Below are 22,834 nucleotides of genomic sequence, written 5' to 3' on the forward strand. Positions count from 1 at the left end.
AAACTTTTCTACAAATGTCTATGCATTTGTGTACTCATTTATTCCTTCATTCAACAAATATTTATTGAGCTACCTATTATGTGTGAGTTCCTGTATTAATCTGAGAATTCAGCAAGTAACAAAACAGAGCCCTCATCCACATGGAAATAACATTCTAATAAGGGATGACAAACAATAAATAAAAAAGAAGACGCCCATTACAGGATTTGTGGCAACTTAGAGATAAAGTATCATAGACCCCAAAGGACCCCCTAGACACCAGTGATGGGGAGGAAGAAGGAAAAGTTTTTTCTAGTAAAGGCCAAAAAAACACCTCAGCTAGAATATCTCTTATTATTTCATATGTGTGTAATTGCGGATTTTTTTTTTTTAACAAATACAAACGCAACAGCCAAATCTTATTTTCCTCATCAGAAAAAAAAAGCTTTCAGCTTCCCTGGAAGCATGAAGGAAGAGCTGCAGCTTCCAGCCACAGGACAGCCAGGCATCTGCCCAGCCTGGCACAGCATGCCTCGAACGGGTTAAGGTGGCAGCGCCTGAGCTCAGAGCGCTGCATAAACAGTGCGCGTCAGGCGTTCTAAGCAAGCTTCATCTTTCTTGTCTCCCAGTCTTGGGCTGTCAATCAGCTGTCACCAGCCAGCACATCAGCAGCGTGTGCACATCACCAGGCTGTCAGCAAGGCAGCTGATGAGACTCGGCTCAAGACCGTCAATCATCTTTGTTTCTCTTCTCCACTCGGGAAATATTTTGGCTCGGAGAAACAAAGAAACCTGGGCAACAATGGCTGGTAGTCAGGCATTTACTCCTGTACATGGAGATAAGATCTTAAACAGGCGATGATCGTGATTCACTCCCAAATGATGCTGGGGTGGGATGGACAGAGGGAAGAGCCAGAATCTGTTGTATTAGGACATATTTTAAAACTGTAATTCTAGTTCCCTGAGCAGTCCCTGATGGATTTCTGAACCAACAAAGCACAATAACATAAAATAATGATAACTTGAAGTTATCTGAGCTTATGCCTCAGAAAAAAACAAGGTGGCTCAGAGGATGGATGACTGCTTGGTTAGAAATTATACGCCATTGATCAGGCAGCTTTTTGAGGAGGGAGTAATTGTTGGACTGCTGAGTTCATTTATCTCCCAGGGACTTCTGAAACACCTCTTTAGGGCATGAGGCTGCTTGGGGGCACCCACACATTGGAGAGCAAGTTAGCTCAGCAGGACCCCTTGAAGTAGGCTTATCAGTGCTTGCACCCAGAGTCACTTTGTTGAATATAAAGGTCCTCTAAACAGCCCATTTTCTGATATACTGCCTGCCCCTCCTCTCGCCCAAAATATTGATTAGAAATGTCCCACATCCTTAAAAGTCCGTGAGACACAAATATAAAGAGATGCGTCTGGCAACCAGTTTCAGTTGGGCAGAAAGTCCACTCCAGGCTGCTCCTCCCCTATTTAACACTATTGCAAAATCACCATGTACATATATTAGCATAATTAATCAGTTAATTATGCAACTGATGCTACTAGTATAGCTGTTAATAGTATGCAAATGGCACCAAGTTGCCTAAAGTCTCCCCGAGTTTTTTTTTAATTGTTGTTCCACAGTGGCTTTGAAATAGATTAGCAACAATCAGAGCTTTCAATCACACGTATCAAGAACCCTATTACCTGTCAATTTTTCAAATGTTCTGGATTGACTCATTCATACCATGACTGGTTCATCATACCACGTCTGGTTCCCTCATCATTTCAGTGTGTGTGACAGTGGCAATGTTTTTCCTCTGATGGATCCTTTCCTACGTGCAACACTGATTTCTGAAAACGCATCTCTCTCTGATCTAACTGGACATTAATTGCTTTTGTGCTGATGCATCTATGCCTCCTGGTCTCATAGCACAAGTAGCAAATCTGATCTCTGACAAGTTGGCTGAACCTAATCAGGACAGATCAGCTGTTACCCAAGGTGCCACAGGCTGTAATTTGAGGATCTTTACAGAGTTATCACTAGCCTGAAAGACAAGGAACTATAATTCTGTCAGCACTAATCCCAAATTGTATGTTCAAAGCAACTGTGGCCTCCCCGCACCCCAAAAAAAGATAGCACTTGTCAAATAAATACCTGAGATAATTGATAAGAGGGAATTAGAAGGATGTGGCTGATACAGTGACAGTGGGAATTTTTTTTTTAAAGAACCTTCAGAAGCAGAACATTGGATGTCAAGTGTGAACCGTCAAGGATAAAAGAGGGTGGCAGAGAAGAGATGCATGGAAATTTTCCATCATTCCGCTCCCACTCGTCACTGGGTGACTTGGTTCATATTTGCCTTGCTCTCTAAACAGGCAAATACCCAGACATTCTAAGCCTCGAAGGAAATCTCTCAGAGCCAACTCGGGCTGCCACCCAGTGACAATGACTTGATAGGCAGCAAGAACATCGTCAGGAGTGGAGGTATTATTGTCAGGCTGTCAGCTCTGTGCTATTCTCTGAAGACCCCTGTGGTTTTCTTACAGGCACAAAAAGAGGAAATATTAGAAAAATAAACTTCTTTCTTACTGTATCGCTTTGGTCCATCTTCCAAACAAAATGAAAGGGTTAATGTGGCATCATCTTCAAAAAATTCAGTGGCAAAGGCGTCCCACCAGAGGTTGTCGCTGTCCTGCAAAGAGACAGATCATTTATTTAACAGGGGAAAGTGGAAAATATCTCAAAGAGGAAAAGAAAACGGAAGAGAAAGAAAAATTCAGTTGCTGCTTGCTCGTTACTTCGTGTATATGTGTGGGTGTTCTAGGAAAGGGTAGGTGGGTGGTCACTCTTCAAATTAATTGCCTCAATTGGGAACCAAGTTTCAATTCAATAAGTGAGATCAAACCTACCGAATAAAAATTAATTCTCCAGTATATATTTGGGGAGATTTAATAAATGTGCCACAAAACACAATGTGATGTTTTTTGACAAAAGGGTTTGCATTTAATGTAAAATACACACGACTTTTTTTTTCTCTTTCTCTCTCTCTGCTCTTTTAAGAGTTCATTTTTATAAATAGAAACCACAATATTACAACCAGGTTAAACATCATTTTCAAACATAATTTAATCAAAAGAGATGTTCCCAGCTCTATTGTTTGCAAATATCCCTATAAAAGATAGAGGTATGGATACATGGATGGATAGATTGATAGAGAAATTCACGCACAAGAGATTCTCAAATATATATGGACTCTTCTTGATTGTTTTAAGAGGATAGGCAACCACTAGCTTGTTGTTAAAGAGTATTAAAAATAGAGCAGTTCAGCAGAATGCAGGCCATCCATATGAATTCTGTTTGTTTGTCTTGGGTTGAATGTTTCTCCTGCTCATGCAGAAAACACTTTGGAAGTGGCCCAGTTTAAGGCAGTTAGAAGACGGCCCCCTCTCACAGTGATTTAAGAAGGTTATACACAGTGTCATATTTACAGGAGGAATCACATCCCAGCCTAATTCTCGGTATAGGACTTGATTTATCCCAAAATTCTTAAGCACCATGTTTTTTCTAGAGAATTGTTAGTTGAAGACAAGATGCATCCCAGCTGCCTGTCAGATGGAAGAGGAGACAGAAAGGGAATTGCCACTCCCCATGTAATAGTCCCACTGCCGGGTCCTGGCAGAGATACCACAAGCCTCTCTTCTTCCCATTAAGTTGTTCTGCTTATGACAACATTAAGTTGTTGTCACTGGCAGGCCTCAGGAATGAACCCTCAGTCCCAGCAAGAATAGTTAAGGAGCAACAGAAGATTGATGCCGTCCTCTCCTTCAGAAAAGAAGCAGCTCAGACAAATGGATTTTTGTGTCTCTCTTTGGCTTCCTTCCAATCACCATAGCAAAAGCCAATCCTTTCCTCAGTAACACAGGGTAGATAGGAAACCACCGAACAGTAATGCATGGATCCACGTACAAACTGGTCTGCTTTGTCTCCTTTCAGAAACAAATATGTATTGGGCCTACGTGTAGGCCTTCAGAATGCACAGCTGAATAAGAGACTGGTCCCTACCCTCAAAGGGCTTAAAACCCACTAGCAGAAGACAATCACATGAGCAACTAAACAGGCAGCTTCGCTCCACATCTGAGACCATGGCACACGTCCTCAACGCTCTGGAAGCTTGCGGAGCTTTTAGAAAACTCAGTGGGCCTGGAAGTGGAGCAATCTGCCAGGGAAAGAAACCCTATTCAGAAGACTGGATACATTTGTTTATTTGACTTTAAATCACTACACAGATGGAAAAAGAGTCACAGTTAACATTTATTGAGTGTTTACCACATGCCAAGCACTAGTCTAACGACTTTATGTGTATTTTCCTACTTAATCCACACTACGAATCCATTTCTTCTGTGTGTGTGGTTTTTTTCTCTTCAATACAAATATAAGCTTCTTGTACACAGGGGCTTTGTTTTGCTTGCTACTTTATCTCCCAACCCCCAGAACAGTGTCTAGCCCAGGATATTACTCATAAAAGCAGCTCAGTGAATGAATGAAGCTGCTTTGCAACTCTACTTTGCAACTGCAGAAACCAAAGCTTAGGCAGTAAATGTCACCTGCTCCAGTTCACTCCGCGAATAAATGTCAGCGATGGCATTTAAACTCAGACCACTGGACACCCCTGACCTACCCATCCTCTGCTCTGTACAGCAACCTTGCTACACTTCCCTGACAGTCTTTGAGAGGCAGGGGTTAGAGTTCAGCAAGAGGGGAGAAAGAGTTGAAAGGGAATATTTAGTCTCAGGTTGGTTTCTTCTATGAGCTCCTTGCCTTGTTGTGCAGACCTGTAGCCAGGACTCACGCTCAGGAGACTGCCTGGTGCTTTACAGTAAAGCCATTGGTAATACATCATGGCGGAATTCAGTCCTGCAGGCAACACTGCCTCTTCCCAGCTATTGAACCTAGCAACTTATTCTACCTTCCCCAGCCTGTCTACTTATTTAGAAGCTGACAATAACAATAACAACAACAATAGTAACTATCTGGCAGCACAGATCGGAGGATTAAATAAATAAGTATGTATAAAGTGCTCCCCAAAGGGAGTGAAAATGAATAAAATCTTCAAGAGATAAAATCTGCAGGAGAGCACCCCAAGGACAGTGAAGATCAATAAAATGCCCTTTCCCTGCCTCTGCCTACCATCTTTAATATTATATCTAGGGCAGGAGGCATTCCACTTTATAAAGAACTGCATTGAAAATGAACTTTATGGCCAGACGTGGTGGCTCGCGCCTGTAATCCCAGCACTTTGGGAGGCGTAGGCGGGTGGATCACCTGAGGGTCAGGAGTTTGAGACCAGCCTGACCAACATGGTGAAACCCCCATCTCTGCTAAAAATACAAAAATTATCCGGCCGGGAGTGGTGGTGGGCGCCTGTAATCCCAGTTACACGGGAGACTGAGGCAAGAGAATAACTTGAACCTGGGAGGCAGAGGTAGCAGTGAGCCGAGATCACCCCACTGCACTCCCACCTGGGTGACAGAGTGAGACTTGGTCTCAAAAAAAAAAAAAATGAACTTTTTAAAATAGTCTGTTTATAAATCAGCACTTTTCCCTATCACTTCAACCATTAGCAACCCATTTCCCTGGCAACAGCATCTGTCCACAACACAGTTAAAAATCTGAATGAAAATGTATTACTTCTCATTTGCTTTGCTCATTATTCAGAGGCCCAATGACTGGATCCCCTCTGTATTAATTCATTCTTACACTGCTATGAAGATATACCCAAGACTGGGTAATTTATAAAGGAAAGAGGCTTAATTGCCTCACAGTTCAGCATGGCTGGGGAGGCCTCGGGAAATTTACAATCATGGTGGAAGGGGAGGAGAAGAATGAGTGCCCAGTGAAGGGGGAAGCCCCTTATAAAACCATCAGATCTCATGAGAGCTAACTCACTATCACGAGAACAAGATAAGGGAAACCATCCCTGTGATTCAGTTATCTCCACCTTGTCACTCCCATGACACATGGGGATTATGGGGACTATAACTCAAGATGAGATTTGGGTGGGGACACAGCCAAAACATATCACCCTCTATTTTCTGATAATCTAACTCTTGGTCTCTGACACTGCTGCTGAAAAATGAACCAGTGAAAGGCAAAAGTCAAGAGAAATGCTGGCTGATCTGAGGTCACTGGGAGAAAAGAAAGTACTCAAGTTACAATGAGGTTCGAGGAACGTCTATGAGCAGTGTTACAGGTTCCAAAGGGCCTAGATAGGTACGTGAGTTTTGGCAGAAGTTGAAAGAGACATAATGATCCAAGAATGAGAAATGTCATACGATTCAAACTAGTTTCAGTGGAACACGGGATAAGGCAACTTCTCAGGAAATTTCAGAAGAGGTTAGCTGGGAGAATGGGCACATTAGGTAACCACACACACACACACAAAATAATTGGTTTCGGTCACAAATCTTGAAAGAACATCCTTGAAATAAAAATGTAACATTTAAATTCACAGGGCCAGGCATATACTAGGTAGATAAAATAATATTTTTGTTTGGCTGATAGAACACATTAATAGATAGATGGATGGATGAAATTTCTTATTGTGGCATCACAAACTCAGCTCAGGAAAATCACTCTACAAAGTTGTCCAGAGATCTTGATTGTGGACCCTACTTTGTCTGTTGGTCAATAATTTTAAACTGGCATAAAAATGACATTCTGTGTATTTAAACTATAATTTTCAATCTTCCCCCACGTGCAAACACATGCAAACACACACACACACACACATACACACACACAGCTTTTGAATTAGTCTTTAGTTATGACAGAACAAATATTTATTTAGGAAAGGAATAAATGGAGTAGAGATTTAAGACAAAAATTACTAAGTGTTGGGGATAGGCCATTCTTGTGTTGGCTGTATATGAAGGAAGCTTATTACGGAAAGAGCACATCGTTGGGGGCCCTGGGTTAACGTTAGTATCGTAATCCAGAATTTTCTAAGTACTGTAGATGTATTGAACCATTTTATATTCATAACTACCCTAATTGCTACCAAGGGGCAGAGCAGACAGCCTTATAGAGAACTTATGTCCTTGACTTCTATGTTATACTGACTTACACAGGTGAATTCTGCCTCTTAATAGCTGGATGACCTCAGTCAACTCACCTAATTTCTTTGCGTCTGTTTGCTTGTTGGGTAAGTGAGAATAATAATCTCAGTGGGCTGTGAGGACTTAAGAGAAACTGCCTGGCATATAGTAGTTGTTCAATATGTGTCAACTATTATCATTCATCGTTATCTCATTTAACCCTTAAGATATTCATAGAGAATCTAAAATTCAAAAAGGCAAGCTACTCAATAAAGGTCAGAAAGCAAGAAAGTGATGAAGCTAAAGTTCACGTAACAAGTCTGCCTAACTCCAATACACGCTTTTTTATAAATAATTCTACTTAAAAAGTTATTTCCCACTTTAGGTTGAAGACCAAAAATGGTTTACAAGAGTTAGAGTAAGAGGTCAGCATTGACGAGAGGAAATTTCCTCCTCCAACCTTTCAAAGTTCATGCCCTTTTTCCCACCTTCACATGGTGTTCCTAATAATAAATCTCCTTTTGGAACACTTCTTGCTTCCATTCTCTTTTCTGGTATAGTTCCTGAGATCAGTTAGGCAATTTTGTAGGAGTAATGTTCATAATAAAGAGATTAGGAGTTTAGGGAGCGGCTGAAATACAGCTAAGACCTCTGCTGAGTCAAATGGAAGTCTCTGGCAGAAGATCTAACAACTCTACTGGTAGAAGCTCAGTTCTTGGTAACACAGCTACCTCATGAGTTGTGAACAGTTACTCCAAAAAAAAAAAAAAAAAATCCATTTTCCAAGATTTAATTGTCAGTCATCTTGGCCACATGTGAGGAAGAGAAAGAGACCATGGTCATTTGAAAGAAAAGGTACTAGTTAAAATTCTGCAATTTTATGTACAGGCTAGCAGTTCCACTTGATGTTGGAAACTTAGAGCCAACATCATTAGAGAAATGCACGAACCACAAAAATGGCCCATTCTCCTTTTGGACCTGGCAATGTGGCCATGTTCAGCAAGACAGCCAGTACGAGACTGCATGAATTAAGTTATCAAGGCTGTTTTGATGAAGGATCCCATAGAGCAACTCACTAAATCTGGTTTCCATTGAAGTTTAGAGGCAAAGCAGGGTGCAGCTGATCACTCTTACTCCACACACATAATCATCACAAGTCAAACTAACTTGGAGATTAACCAGGAGGTGCATTGAGACTGACCAGTCTCATCTTTGCCCAAAAAATAAAGATCAACCTTTTGGGACTTCCAAGTAAAGGGTATAGAACATGCTTTTAAAACACAACCACAAGTCTGACATCTTGATCCCAGGTGTACTGGGTGGCACGCACATCTGGGACTGGCAGATATAACAGATACAACATTTGGTGCGTCTAAGCTAAAAGGCAGTCCATCCAGAGAAAAAACATTCTTACCACACCAGAAAGGAGCCAGTGTATGCAGGAGCCCTGGAGTTGGCCTCCCAGCAATGTGTGGGAGCCAAGGGACCTCCAGCAGTTCACCTGTCAGGGTCAAGGGCTCCTTGTCAACTTTTTGTGCCTCCCTGCCTTTGCATATGTCATTCTTTTGACCTGCAATGATGCAGTTTGTGGACCCCTCTTTCACTGTCTTCTGTACTAGGAAATTTTGACAACTATACTCCCAATAGAGTGTATATGAAATTACCATGGAATCATCACCTTGTAACACACATTTTCCTAAATTTCTGACAGCTCCGGCAGACTACGTTACTTAAGGATAAAGAATGGGCATTATGTATCTATCCATCCTCAGCAGGATTCTCCTATAAATTAGTACCCAATAATGGAGTAGAAAAAATGCACTAAACAGATGATAAGGCCCTACCCACACAGTGTGTAAGATACTTTCTCTAAAATTATAGGAATCTTAAAATCTAACCTCAGTAGCTAGGGGCCAAGACAGCATTCGAGAGAAGTCTCCTCTATGTCACATCACTGTTATCTCATCTCACAACAACGGAATGCCCCAGACATGCATGTCAGAAGTTCACATGGAGGAAGAAATTTAAAATATTATCTCATACCTACACTGCCATGCTTTTGAGCCACCTTTGGAGTATTATATGTCTCAGTGAAATGTTGGTTAAGGTTGTTCGTAGTACATGAATGCACTTGACTGGCTGTCATTAAACAAACCAGATTTTACTTTATTAATTTCAAAAATTGAGAACAAAAGAGGATATGATGAAGACTCATGGGCCCATTACCCAGAATTAACAATTATTGCAATATTATTGCATTTTCCTTTTCTAAAGTAATTAAATGTTACAAATAAAAATAAATGTTCTGTCACCATAACCTACTCTGTTTTTCTCTCTCCTCCCCTAGACCCCCATACACAACTGTCTCATGAAAACCACATGGATCTTCCTAGCCCATCTTTTATATTTATATACATGCATGATTCCATTCATATACAGTCCTATTTTGTTTTTAATATTTGTTTCACATAAGATACATTATGTTTTCTTCCTTAACCGTGATTTGTTTACTTTTAACATTGTGTTTGAAGAACTATCCAATTTATATATGTATATATATACACACATATATATACACATATGTATATATATACACACATATATATACACATATGTATATATATACACACATATATATACACATATGTATATATATACACACATATATATACACATATGTATATATATACACACATATATATACACATATGTATATATATACACACATATATATACACATATGTATATATACACACACATATATATACACATATGTATATATATGCGTGTGTGTGTGTGTGTGTATATATATATAATTTTTTTTTTTTTGAGACAGAGTCTTGCTCTGTCACCCAGGCTGGAGTGCAGTGGCGCAATCTTGGCTCACTGCAACCTCCACCTCCCACATTCAAGTGATTCTCCTGCCTCAGCCACCCGAGTAGCTGGAATTACAGGTGCCCACCACCACGCCCAGCTAATTTTTGTATTTTTAGCAGAGCCGAGGTTTCTCCATGTTGGTCAGGCTGATCCTGAACTCCTGACTTCAGGTGATCCACCCGCCTCGGCCTCCCAAAGTGCTGGGATTACAGGCATAAGTGTGCTCAGCCCCAATTTATATATTGGGTCTCTCTTTCGTTATATAAATTACATACTAATGCACTGAATAAATATACAGTAATACATTTTATTTAAACATTTTGCTACTAATAATCTCCAGATAGTTCCTATTTTTTTGGTCATCACAACAATGCTGCCATAAACATCTCTGTAGTTTCCCTTTGTGTTTATATGTAAGAACTTCTCTCAGGCATACGCCTAAAGTGGCTGTGCCTAGACATAAGGTTTGTATCTGTCTATATTTTGGTCCTTTCATTAGGAGGTCCCTATACTTTCATATTAAAAGCATCTGGTCTGATTGATGCATGGGTAGAGATTCAAAGAGTACTGTTAAGCAATATATTTCCAAGTGGGATCTAGTAGCAGGAGCAGCTTAATGACAAAACAGAGACTAGCTCTGCTGAGAGAAGGGTGAACATCTAGAAGTCCAAAAAAAGATGCAAAAATGGAGTAACACTACTAATACTACTCCCAGTTTGCCAATCATTCTCTTAAAAGAGGAGTGTATGTTAAGGGCTTCATTAACCAAAAGGAGGATTATTTCTTGACACAGGCATAGGAAAGCAAGCAAGCATAGGTTTTCCATGCCACTCCACAACGACCCATGGATCAGGAGGACTGAGTACCAAATGCCCGAACTCGTGTGTGGACTGAGCTCTGTGCACCCTGCCACAAAGTTTCTGATCTAGGACACATGTTTTCCCAACAGACAGGTACTTCCAATTCTTGCTGTTGTTTAGTATCTGAACTGTGTGTGGCGAGTGTTTAGTGAATATTAATAAGTAAAAAGTGAGTTCTTTTCCCCAAAGCTAGAGAGTAACAATAGCATACAGCAGCCTCCAGGTAAATAAAGATGAAATTAACTCAGCCTGAACACAGACAGGGGAAGTGGAGTTGACAATTCTTCTATATTTTACTTAGGAAAAAATACCATCAAAGCTTCTTTATTCTAAACAATCCCCTGTATGCATTTGTGCTATTACAATCCTTAGTCCTTTTGTCCCATCTCACAGGTGAACCCAAATTTCACCAGCAGCCTAATCATATATCAGGGTGAAACACACAGTCATCTCAAATAGCAGAAGAGAGTCTTAATTATGCTTAAAAATCTACAGAAGCATTTTGCTTCCATCCTGGATTCTCTCCTGCTCCCAACCCTATCCCTCCTTCACCAAAAACAGGATCCCAGTGCCAGGGCTGCCCCTCGGCATCTTTAACTTAAGCACTGACAGGTTACGTGGGATTTTTGCCAGAGTAATTATTTTTCAATTCAACAATAATGAGAAATTACCATGGCAACCACTTGTCACGTGGTACACATACACCCCCTCCAAAGAATGAACCATACCTAAAGCATCTATTCCTGAAAATGTGTTTTTCTTTTTTTTATTAAAATAAACAAGTCAAAGTGGAGAGCGTTCTGAAGGGGTCTGAAAGCTGGGAGATGGGAGGGCATGAACTTTCTTCAGTATCTTGTGGTTCTAGAAAAAAATGAGAATGTCTCATCTTATAACCCTACTCTCTTGTACACACACACTTAAATAACACTATTAATTTGTATCTTACTATTTTAGTCATTCTTGTTTTACATGCATCAGCTAACCTTTCTCAGAAGATACTGAAGAAAGAATAAATTTGCCTGAAATGAACGAGGCAGAAACACACTTGCTACACTTGCTCTCCCTACATTTCTTTTTCTGCCACATCCAGATATTGAGAAAGAAGACAAAAAAAAAAAAATACCCCAAATCCCATGCCTTCTGCCTTTCCGTTACCTAGAGTCCCTCTCACACTGAAGGAAGCTCAGTCCATTTATATTCCAAGACTGTAACTGTGTTTTTGATTCCTTCATCACAAGCCACCCTTTCTCCAAAACCAAGTGTCTATCTCAAACCATATTTATTTTCAATCAGCCTCACTTAATAATAATAATCAACAGTTACGTGGCACTTATCATAAGCCAGCTACCATTCTGAACTCATCGCGCACTATAAACTCCATAAAACCTCACCATACCCTACAGTATAAATAGCATTATTAACCCCATCTTATAGATGAGAAAACTAAGTCACTGAGGAGTTAGATATTGCTTAACATTAATTACACAGCTATCAAGTTGCCAAGAAAGAGTTCAACCCCAAGGACTCTGGCTAGCAAGTTTAGACTCGTGACCGTTCCATTATGATGTTCCTTTATTCAAAACAATATTCCCTAAAATATCTGTCTTGTTAGTTGTTTCAACATCCAGTCAATGCCAAGTGCACTGAACATTTGGGTCTCTCTCTGGAACAGGCAGCCCAAAGCAAGGATTTCCATCACACCTATGGAATTTGGCTTGAAGACACACAAATAAAAGTAATAAGGTAAGACCATTTGCCCTTACCAGCTGGTAACTGCACAGGCATGAAAAGGATGCAGAGAGGGATTTTAAATCTCCCTTTTTTACTTATCTTTATGGGATTTTTTTTTTTTTTTGAGATGGAACTTCCCTCTTGTTGCCCAGGCTGGAGTGCAGTGGCACAGTCTTGGCTCACTGCAACTTCTGCCTCCCGGGTTCAAGCGATTCTCCTGCCTCAGCCTCCCGAGTAGCTGGGATTACAGGTGCCCACCACCATGTGTATTTTTAGTAGAGACGGGGTTTCCCCATGTTGACTAGGCTGGTCTCGAACTCCTAACCTCAGGTGATCCACCTGCCCCGGCCTTCCAAAGTGCTGGGATTATAGGTATGAACCACCACACCCAGCCCTATGGGATTTTGTTTTTTTTTTAAACAACTCATGTTCTAGAGACTGAATTTTTCTTCTCTAATTCTCAACTATGATTTGTTCATTCTCAGCTAAATTGCATTTTATTTAACAGTAAGCATTAGTTATCATTTTAACTGACGAATTATAAAACGACATGTTACCAACATAGCACATTGTGTGTTTTGAGAGAGCATCTCGGCATTTCACTCACAAATCAAGGCCTCCCTTTTAGAAGGTGCTCACTATGGTTCCCTGCCTAGTGCACGTGGATGCTGCCTTGAGAAAGTGGCATATTAAAATGTGCAGAAAGACAAGACTTGGTATCCAGTAGACACAGCTCTTCAGTAGAAGTTACATCAGTGGTTTTCCCCCCAAAGACCTGAGAAATTCATGTATTTGAATCTCCAGCTTTGATACACAAAATCAGTAATTAATTCCAAGTAGTCCAAACGGAAATGTTAGTTGGAATAACTAAAAGCAATGACTAAAATGCCTCAGTGTGTATGTGCTAACAATTGAGCTTTTTTGCTGCCGGACTTATTATAAGGGTGATTAAATAATTTTTTTTTTTGAAGTCGGGATTCCTGTCAGCTTTTTGAGGACAGTATCTGTACCCATGTCTCGTATGTTTTAGGTGCACAGCACCTAACACGTGGCAGGAAGGCAACAAATAATTGCTCCAGTATTTAATTATTTAAATGACTTAATTCAACAAATAAATATTTATTTAACTAAAACCCAGCATGTTCTCAAAACCCAGAAGAAAGCCAGTACTTTTAATTTTATGATGATTGAACACTGCCACTCTCTGATCTATTTACACGTTTGTGAAACAGGGGCTTTGATTCTTTGATGACTGAATCAGCGAAAATGTACAGTTTCAAAATGTAGTATTTTCTGGTCCTCACAGGCTCTCTATCAAGTTGGTAATTTTGTTATCCCAATGTCAGTAGGGAAACTGAGGCCCCAAGTGGTTAAGAAATGTACCCAAGGTTACAAATCAAAGAAGTGGCAACATCGGAATTCGCATCCTCTCCGACTCATCAATTTTTGTTTCCATCCACAAAGCTTTACTCGCTGCCTATTCCAATCTCTAATCTATACTATTCTAGCAGGAAAGAGGAATGGTCTTTTTTTAATAATTAAATTTCCTATTTTATACTCAAACACAGAGACATGCACTCTCACAATAAAAAATAATATACTGGGAATGCTATGCAAGGCCACTTTGAAAATGACGTGGAAAGGCATTACTCTAGAAGCACAGGTTTTGTTCATGACAGGTCTGTAGCAATGAGCACCACACATCGCATTACATCACACCATCGAGGTGTGAGAGGTCCCGAGATGCAGGATAATGTGATGAGGTAGCAACTCGTATATCTTGAGAAAAGCTCACTGTAAAATCAGGCACAAATTTTCCATTCCAACATAAACACAGCAGACAGGGGAATGTTTCTGGAAAAGCTTGCAAGATTCAAAATCTTGTTTTTGTGACCTACCCTGTTGCATCTGGATAGTTGATCAAATGACAAGAATAATTCTTCAAGTCACCCCTAAACATTGGAGGACTGTGCCAGGACCAAGGCCATAGGAAGCCACTAGATAAGAAAACTCAAGACTTTCTCTCTTCCTACTTGGAAGAAATGAAAAAAAAAAAAGTTTTTTTTATTCACAAAGATAAATATAAAAAACCCAGAATATTCTTGAAACCTAGAAAAAAGTAATGTTTTTCTTGGTGATGGTCAATCATTTCTATTCTCTGTTTACAAATCTGTTTACCAGTGTACTTGAATTCTCTCTGTCAGTGACACCCAAGTAGATATTACAGCTCCAAACTTCTCCCTGGGACTTCAGAATTGTGATTCTAACTGTCTCACTCACCTCTCCACTTCTTAACCAAAGAGGCATCTCAGGCTTAACATGGCCAAAGCCAGACATCTCCCCCAACTTCATCCCGCACAAGCCAATCTTCTCATTCTCTTCCATCTCCATAATGTTAATTCCAGTTTCTCAGTCACTTAGGCCAGCATTTGAGAACATACTCTTGATTCCTGTTTTACCCTAACTCCACACCTCCAATCTGTCAGCAAATCCCATGAATTTACCACTGACACATGAATGGAAATCCACCCATGTTTCTTTCCTTCCACTGCCACCCCTTCTCTGCGCCTCCAGTAACTTCAGCCTGGACAACAGTGACTTTTTCCTAACTCATCTCTCAGCCCCCAATCCTGTTCCCCTGTAACCTGTGCTCTCCAAAGAAGCCTGGAGGATCTTTCAGCAATGCCTGTTAGATTGTGTCCCTCCTAACTAAAACTTTTCTATGACTCATCTTTGCTGTGTAGGGAGCTCACTCTCCTATGTGGCTGGGACTTTGTCTTCTTCTTTGCTGTTGGTTCACTGTTCTCTCAGCACAGCCCACAGATCTAGGTTCTTACTTTGGGGACCTTCCTTTGGGCCCAGGGCTGCACTCCACTCCACCACAGGGTCCTTTGAACCAGCTATGTCCACCACTAATGGATGCCTTTCCTCTCTTTAGTGTGGCTTTCTCTTTCTCTTCATTCAAATCTCAGCATCCTTGTCATCTTCTGGTCATCCAATCTACAGAAGTCTACTTGCTTCACATCAGTTTATGTTTTTCCTTGATCATTCAATTTTGTTTGTTTGTCTTCTTACATACTAGAAATTGTGTTCATTGGGAATACAAGATCCTATTGCCTGCTTTCCTCTGAAGCCTGGCATATAATAGGTGCTTAAAAATGACTGCCTGAATAAATGAATATAAAAAGTGTGTTAGACAAACTACCAAAAACAAAAGATAAATCTATCAAGGAGACATGTTAATCTCCCTCTTGAACTCCCACAGGGCAGCCATACCAAGGTTCTGAGTTGGCACAGCCCAGCTGATTATAACCACATCACAGAGTACCAGGAACTTTCCAGAATCTTTATTCACTTTAATGTTTTAAATAAATATATGCTGTGAATTAAAAGCATTAAGAAATATTCATGCCCTTCGACTCAGTAATTCTATTTCTGGGAATCCATCCAAAGGACATAATCCAAAAATATGTAAATGCTTTGTACAAAAAATTATTCACCACAGGAACACTCATAATAGAAAAAAACACACACAAAAAAACTAGGAACAATGTGTTTCCCCTACAATAGAGAAATGATTCAAGAAACTATGATATGTCCACCAGAAAGAAAACAGGAATCCTTAAAATATAATGTTCACATATGGTTTAAAATAACACAAGCACATTCTTACATGATAATATAAAGTGAAGAAAATAGGCAGACAAACAGAGCAGTGGGACGGAATGGAGAACCAAGACACAGACAGAAGCCTGTGTGGAAAATGAGTAACTGGTAGATACAGAATTGCCTGGTAGTGAGGTTGAGAAGAATTATTTGATGAGGAGTATAGAGACAATTGGCTTTTCACCTGCAAATAATAAATAAATTAGGTTACAGCTCGCATAACCAAACATAAGTTCCAGAGGAATTAAGCATGTAAATAAAGAAAACCAAAATTTTTGAACTACTAGAAGAAAAGGTAGGAGGATATCTGTCTTTATGGCATCTGAAGAGGGGAAAATGCCGTAAGCCAGCAGTCCCCAACCTTTTTGGCACCAGGGACTAGTTTCGTGGAAGACAGGTTTTTCAGAGACACTCTGGGGGACGGTTTCAGGATGATTCAAGTGCATTACATTCACTGTGCACTTTATTTCTATTATTATTACACTCTAATATATAATAATTATACAACTCACCATAATGTAGAATCCTTGGGAGCCCTAAGCTTGTTTTCCTGCAATTAGACAGTCCCGTCGGCATATGATGGGAGACAGTGATGGATCATCAGGCATTAGATTCTCATGAGGAGTGTACAACCTAGATCCCTTGTGTGCGCAGTTCACAATAGGGTTTGTGCTCCTATGAGAATCTAATGCCACCGGTGATCTCACAGGAGGTGCAGCTCAGACAGTAACGTGAGTGATGGGGAGTGGCTGTAAATACAGATGAAGCTTCCTTCACTGACCTGTCGCACCTCCTGCTGCACAGCCCAGTTCCTGTTACAACCCGTACTCCCCTCCATTTCTATAGCTGCAATATTTCTTTTTTATATTCCTTTCTCTTTTTAGAGATACAGGGTCTTACTCCGTCACCCAGGCTAGAGTGCAGTGGTGTGGTCACAGCTCTCTACAGCCTCGAACTCCTGGACGCAAGGGATTCTCCCATCTCAGCCTCAAGAGTAACTAGTCAGGCCAGGCACGGTGGCTCATGCCTGTAATCCCAGCACTTTGGGAGGCCAAGGCGGGTGGATCATGAGGTCAGGAGTTCAAGACCATCCTGGCCAACATGGTGAAAAGCCGTCTCTACTAAAAATACAAAAAAAAAAAAAATTAGCTGGGCATAGTGGCACATGCCTATAATCCCAGCTACTCATGCAGCTGAGGCAAGAGAATTGCTTGAACCACTCAGGGAGTCGGAGGCTGCAGTAAGCCAAGATCATGCCATTGCACTCCGGCTTGGCGACAGAGTGAGACTCCGTCTCAAAAAAAAAAAGTAGTCAGATGCAAAGCCCTCATTCCACGCATTCTCCCACACTTTCTCAACCACCCCTTGTTCATTTCTCAAAGCTTTCACCCTGTCTTGCCTTGATCCTGAGGCCTCTCACACCTTCCAACCTGCAGAAAAGTCTTTATTTTCTAGACTGAGAGATGCGTTTTTAAAAAAATTAATGGGAACCTCATGGTGACTACTCCTGTAATACTATGTTTTTACTTTATTTTACACTATGTCCAGTTCTCATACTTTCATGTCCCAGCAATTAGACTGCGCACTCCATGGGTGGAGACACCATCTTCTTTGGGTTGTTTTCTGTATTCCCGTTGCTTACGTGGCACTTATTGATTATGTAATTACAAGCCAAACAATGTGCATTATCTAAGTCAAGCTTTTGAATGACATTATCAGAGAGGTGAATTATTATCCTCATTTTACAGATGACGAAAACCAAAGCCCAGAAAGGTTACTTAATTTTCTCAGAGTCATGCAGCTGGTACAGTTTGGAGTCAGTGATCAAAGTCATATAACCTGGCCTTTGAACTGCTCTATGTGTTTGTGTGTGCACGTGTGTGTGTGAGCGAGAGAAACGGGACTGTGGGAAAATACCTAGTAATAAAAGGTTATATGCATGTGTACATAAATGCTCATAACTTCATTGTTCATTATAGCCAAGAAATGGAAACACTCCAAATGTCTATCGACTAATGAACAGATAAACAAAATGTCGTGTCTTCAGACAACGGCACACTAGAAGTAATAAAAGAAAGAAAATGCAGATGCATGCTACATATAACATGTACCTCAAAACATTATGGCAATGAGAGAAGTCAGACACAAAAGGCCATATATTGGATGATTTCATTTACACAAAATGTCCAGAATCCTTGGTCTTATTACCTGTGTGATCTCAGACAAATTACCGAAGCTCTCTGTCCCTCTGTTTCATTAGTTATAAAATGGACAGCATCGTATCTCACTCTTAAGTGTGAGGATTAAGCTATATAATACACAGAGCAGTGACTGGAACAGAGTAAATACCCAACAAAGGATACTGTTATTAAGTGGCAGAGAAGGTCCCAACGCCAGAGTTGCTGTGGATATTAAATAATATATATCCATAATGCATCTTACAAATACAGCCTACATACCTTGCTGCCAAAGGACCTGGGTCTAGACGTCAATGACATTACTCTTTGCTCTTTGTTTCAGAAAAGTGACTCAGTCTCATTTGCCTTCACTGTGAAAAATGGTAACAATAAGGGTAGCTACCTCACAGTGTTATTATGAGAATTAAATTAACTGATACATTAAAGTACTTAGAACAGTGCCTGGAATGCAGTAAGCAACAATAATTATTATCTGTCATTATTATTATAGTTGTCAGTGACATTCAAGATGGGTTTCCCTATTCTCAGGAAATGTATGATCCAATTAGCCGGGTCCTGACACACAGTTGACACAGCACGGACACTCACAGTATCAGTGCCTCTTTGATGGATTAAAAACAGCATGCCCTCCACTGTCTGCCTTCATCACAAGAATTGAGACTGCAAACTCCTCAAGGGCAGGATCAGTGTTTAATTTTTCCCGTTCCCCTCGTGCCTGGCATAGTGTCTGGCTGCGAAAGAGCAAGGACCTATGAGAGTGAGTTTTTCAAGCAGCCTGACTGAAGCGAAGCCTCTATTTTGCACACCAACCTCAAATCCACAGTTGCACATTGTTCAGGCTAATTTGCATCTCAGCATCTCAGAAAGCTCTCCATTTAGCTATTCAATTTGCTTCCTTGTCAACTAGAGATCACAACTTGCAAGAGAAAAGAGAGCTTGAGAAAATTGTGGCTTGCCTGCCAGCATCCATATTTAGATCAGCAAAACTTTTCGCTTTCCCCCTTCCATCTCCCTGGGAGTCAGGAAACTGGGTTCTAATTCTAATCCTGATACTTCTTTGACGGGTGACCTTAAGTAAGTCCAAATCAAAAAACCGTCAGTGTTCAAAATGTCCTTAGAGGGTACACTTGGACCTTGGTTTCCCCATCTGTCAAATATAAGGACAATTCTAAGGGTCCTTCCAAAGACATCCTACCAGAACACTCACTTCTTTAGGAATTTGTTGTTTACTGAGAGAAACTGCCCACTTTCCCCACTCTTGCTTTCAGAGAAAACATTTTTGGGGGATCTTAGTGAGGGCTAAAGGGGAGACAACATCACAACCAAAGGATATAAAAGAAGAAATTTCTAAATTCCATCTCTTCCAAAGTCCAAGGAGAGTCTCCATAGGGATGGCAAATGGATTTCAACCCCAAGGGGCCTCTTTGATGGAATGGGGGTAGTTACCTAGGACTCCGAATTCATTCATGCATTCAGAAATGCGTACTGAGCGCCTACTTTGTGCAAGACACTGTTCTAGGATTTAGTGATGATGTAGTGAACAAAAAAGACACAAATCCATGTCCTTGTAGACCTTGTATACTAGTGGATGACAAATAATGAAAACGATGAATGAAATGTCATTTATTAGACAGCATTAAATGTACAGGAGAAAAGCAATAAAGCAGAAAATGGGGATATGAAATACGGGAGTGGGGAAGGAGAAATAAAATATAGGTGGGATAACTGTGGAAGGCCTTGCAGGGAATTGTCTCTTTAGGGTGGGGCTTCTCAACCTCAGCATCACAAACATTTAGAGCTACCCAGGCCTTCACTGCGGGGTGTCCTGTGCCTTCTAGCGTGTTCAGCAGCATCTCTGTCCTCTGCCCACTGGAGGCCAATAGCACCCCCTTCAGTTGTGAGAACCAAAAATGTCTCCAGACATTGCCAGATGTCCTTGGGTCAAGGGGACAAAATTGTCCCAGTTTGAGCACCACTCATTTAGAATAAAATCCTGAAGAACAGGAGTGAGGGAGCCAGACAGGGATTTAGAAGGGTTCTATGCAGGCACTGGTAGTAGAGGAACAGCCTAGCCCCCTCCCACAGGCAACTGATATCAAATATCCTCTCAATGATGATCAACTTACTCCTGGGATGAATGATGTGAGGGAGGAGGATGCAGTGTTGGGGAGAGAGGATGGGCACCCACGTGGTCTGGAAGATGAGAAATGGTTTCCTGTTACTGCGACATTTCAACTGAGAGCCGAGGCATAAGAGGATTCGATCAGCCAACATGAGGACACAGCAAGTACAACAGCCCTGAGATTGAAGAACTGTGATGCATTTAAGGGACTGAAAGGAAGACACTCATCTAAGCATCGGAAGCTGGCGGTGGGAGGCTGCAGATGAACCTGGGGAAGCTCCAGGGCTTGAACTCCCATGCAGGACCTGGCAAAGCCAAACAAGATGTGGGTTCTCTTCCTACAAGCAATAGGATCTCATAGAAAGGCTTTAAGCAGGCATGTGTGATGATCAACTTAGAGTTCTAGGTCCCTCCTATGATGAGACCGAGTAATCTCCACTGACTTAATAGCTGTGTAAATTCCTTCTCTCTTCTGGCCTCAGTTTCCCCATCTGTAAAATGGGGACAGCAATCACATCTGCATGGGTTTCTTGTGAAGATCAAATGAGATCATATGCGCAGAGTGCTTAGAACAGGCGCTGTGACACAGAGTATATGATCAGTAACTCTGATAGTCTTGGTTCATAGCACTCTTAAACAAATATTAGCTATCATTTTCTTTTCTTTCTCTTGGAAGCTTACCAGTGCCTGACTGGGATTTATTGCTGGTGTAGCTTTCCTTTTCAATCTTGTCCCTGCCCTGCCTTCCTCCCTCATCCCTCTCCACCCCAGGACAGTTCACGTCTCTGCTCCCAGAGCCCTGTGTTTCTACTTCTATGACACTACCTGGTTGCCAGCTCTCGGTATACCTCAACTTTACATTCTCCATCAGTAGTCCTTACTGGACACACATATTCGATCTGAAAACTGACGGCAAAGAGGCCTTCTCCGTGCATGAATGCTTTAAGATCCAACATTTGCGTGTTAGCTCTCGGGCTTGTCTTGGGAATGTCTCCAAGAACAATCAACTGTTCCCTTTGAGGACTATCAAACCACTCCTCACACAACACATACACACACATACACACACATACACACACATACACACATATACACACACGCATGTATGCACGCAAGACAAATATGCTGCTTCCTCATAAGCTGTATCGTGTCTGCGAGACTCCTCTCTATATAAAACTTTCCGCACAATTCCCAGTCTGGTTCATTTCTACTAGTCAACACCTGCAGAGGCTCCCTGCCAACCCTACCTTGTCCTCACCTTACCTCCCCACTACCACTGCCACCATCTCTCCGCTTATCACAGCCGTCATCAAGAGTGTGTTTGTGAGTTTGTGTTTTTATGCCTGTCTTTCCCTCAGCCTTCAAGAAGACAACGCCAGTGTTCATTTCTTGTTGTATCCTCATTATTTGGAGCAGAGTTTGATACACAGTAGAAGCCCAATTACCATCTGTTGATAGAAAAATAATATTAGCTCGCCATTTTGAAGTGTTTTCTCCCTCTCAGGCACATGACATGCATTATCCCATAGGGTTTAATCATCACAACTATTTAAGGGTAGATAATGTTATCATCATCTCCATTTTACAGATTGGGAACTGAGGCTAGAAAAGCTTAGCAACTTGCTCAAGATCACACAGATAAATATATAACAAAGTTAACCTAAGTTTCAACATCCTTGGATGTAAAGTTAAAGATCTGAACTAGCTCTGGTGTAAGGACCCTTCCAGTTTTAATATTAGACCAAGAAAATCTGACTCCCAGGCCAATGTTCTTTCATTCCTATCTCATTGTCTCCCTATAACTTAGAAGAGGACAGTTTTGAGAAACCTGCATTGTTTTCACAAACCTCACTTTATTTCTCTCTTGTGTTCTTTTGTTCTGGGAAACATGGGGGAATGAATGACTTAGCCTGGCCATATAGCTGTAGGGGGGCACTGAGCTGGAGGGGAGCCTCCGCAGAACTTCGCTTTGGGAGCCTGGGATTTGAACTTGTGCCACCACCACTGGCAGGATGCCTCACCACTGCTCAGATGAGCAATGGTTATGCAATTTGCTTTCCCCCACTAAGTGCACCACAGGATGTCTGATCTCCTTGAAATTGCTCTCATTTAAGAATCTGTCTTTTTTGAAGCAAAATGTCATCTAAAACCTTCTATGGCTTTATGGGAAACTAAATGTGCTTTCGAAGCATGCATGGCCTGGGTCTGTCTGCAGATCTTTTTCACTCATATTTGGCATTCACATCGGAATGAGACTGGGTGGTAAGTTAAGTGACTCTGCTGTTAGCCTCACCCGCCACCTTGGCCAATGAGAAGACC

The 22,834-nt window shown here is 41.1% G+C and overlaps 1 protein-coding gene across 39 annotated transcripts in view; it reads right to left on the reverse strand.

Moving 5' to 3' along the window:
* LDB2 (LIM domain binding 2) overlaps positions 1–22,834 on the reverse strand; it is a 391,560-nt gene that overhangs the window by 244,603 nt on the left and 124,123 nt on the right. For all 39 annotated transcript variants that reach the window (NM_001265886.1, XM_015138036.3, XM_078001917.1 and 36 more), the window contains 1 exon segment: positions 2,557–2,659. In NM_001265886.1, coding sequence (NP_001252815.1) covers positions 2,557–2,659 — 103 coding nt within the window.

The sequence above is a fragment of the Macaca mulatta genome, chromosome 5 (assembly GCF_049350105.2).
Source record: "Macaca mulatta isolate MMU2019108-1 chromosome 5, T2T-MMU8v2.0, whole genome shotgun sequence".
Lineage (NCBI taxonomy): Eukaryota > Metazoa > Chordata > Mammalia > Primates > Cercopithecidae > Macaca > Macaca mulatta.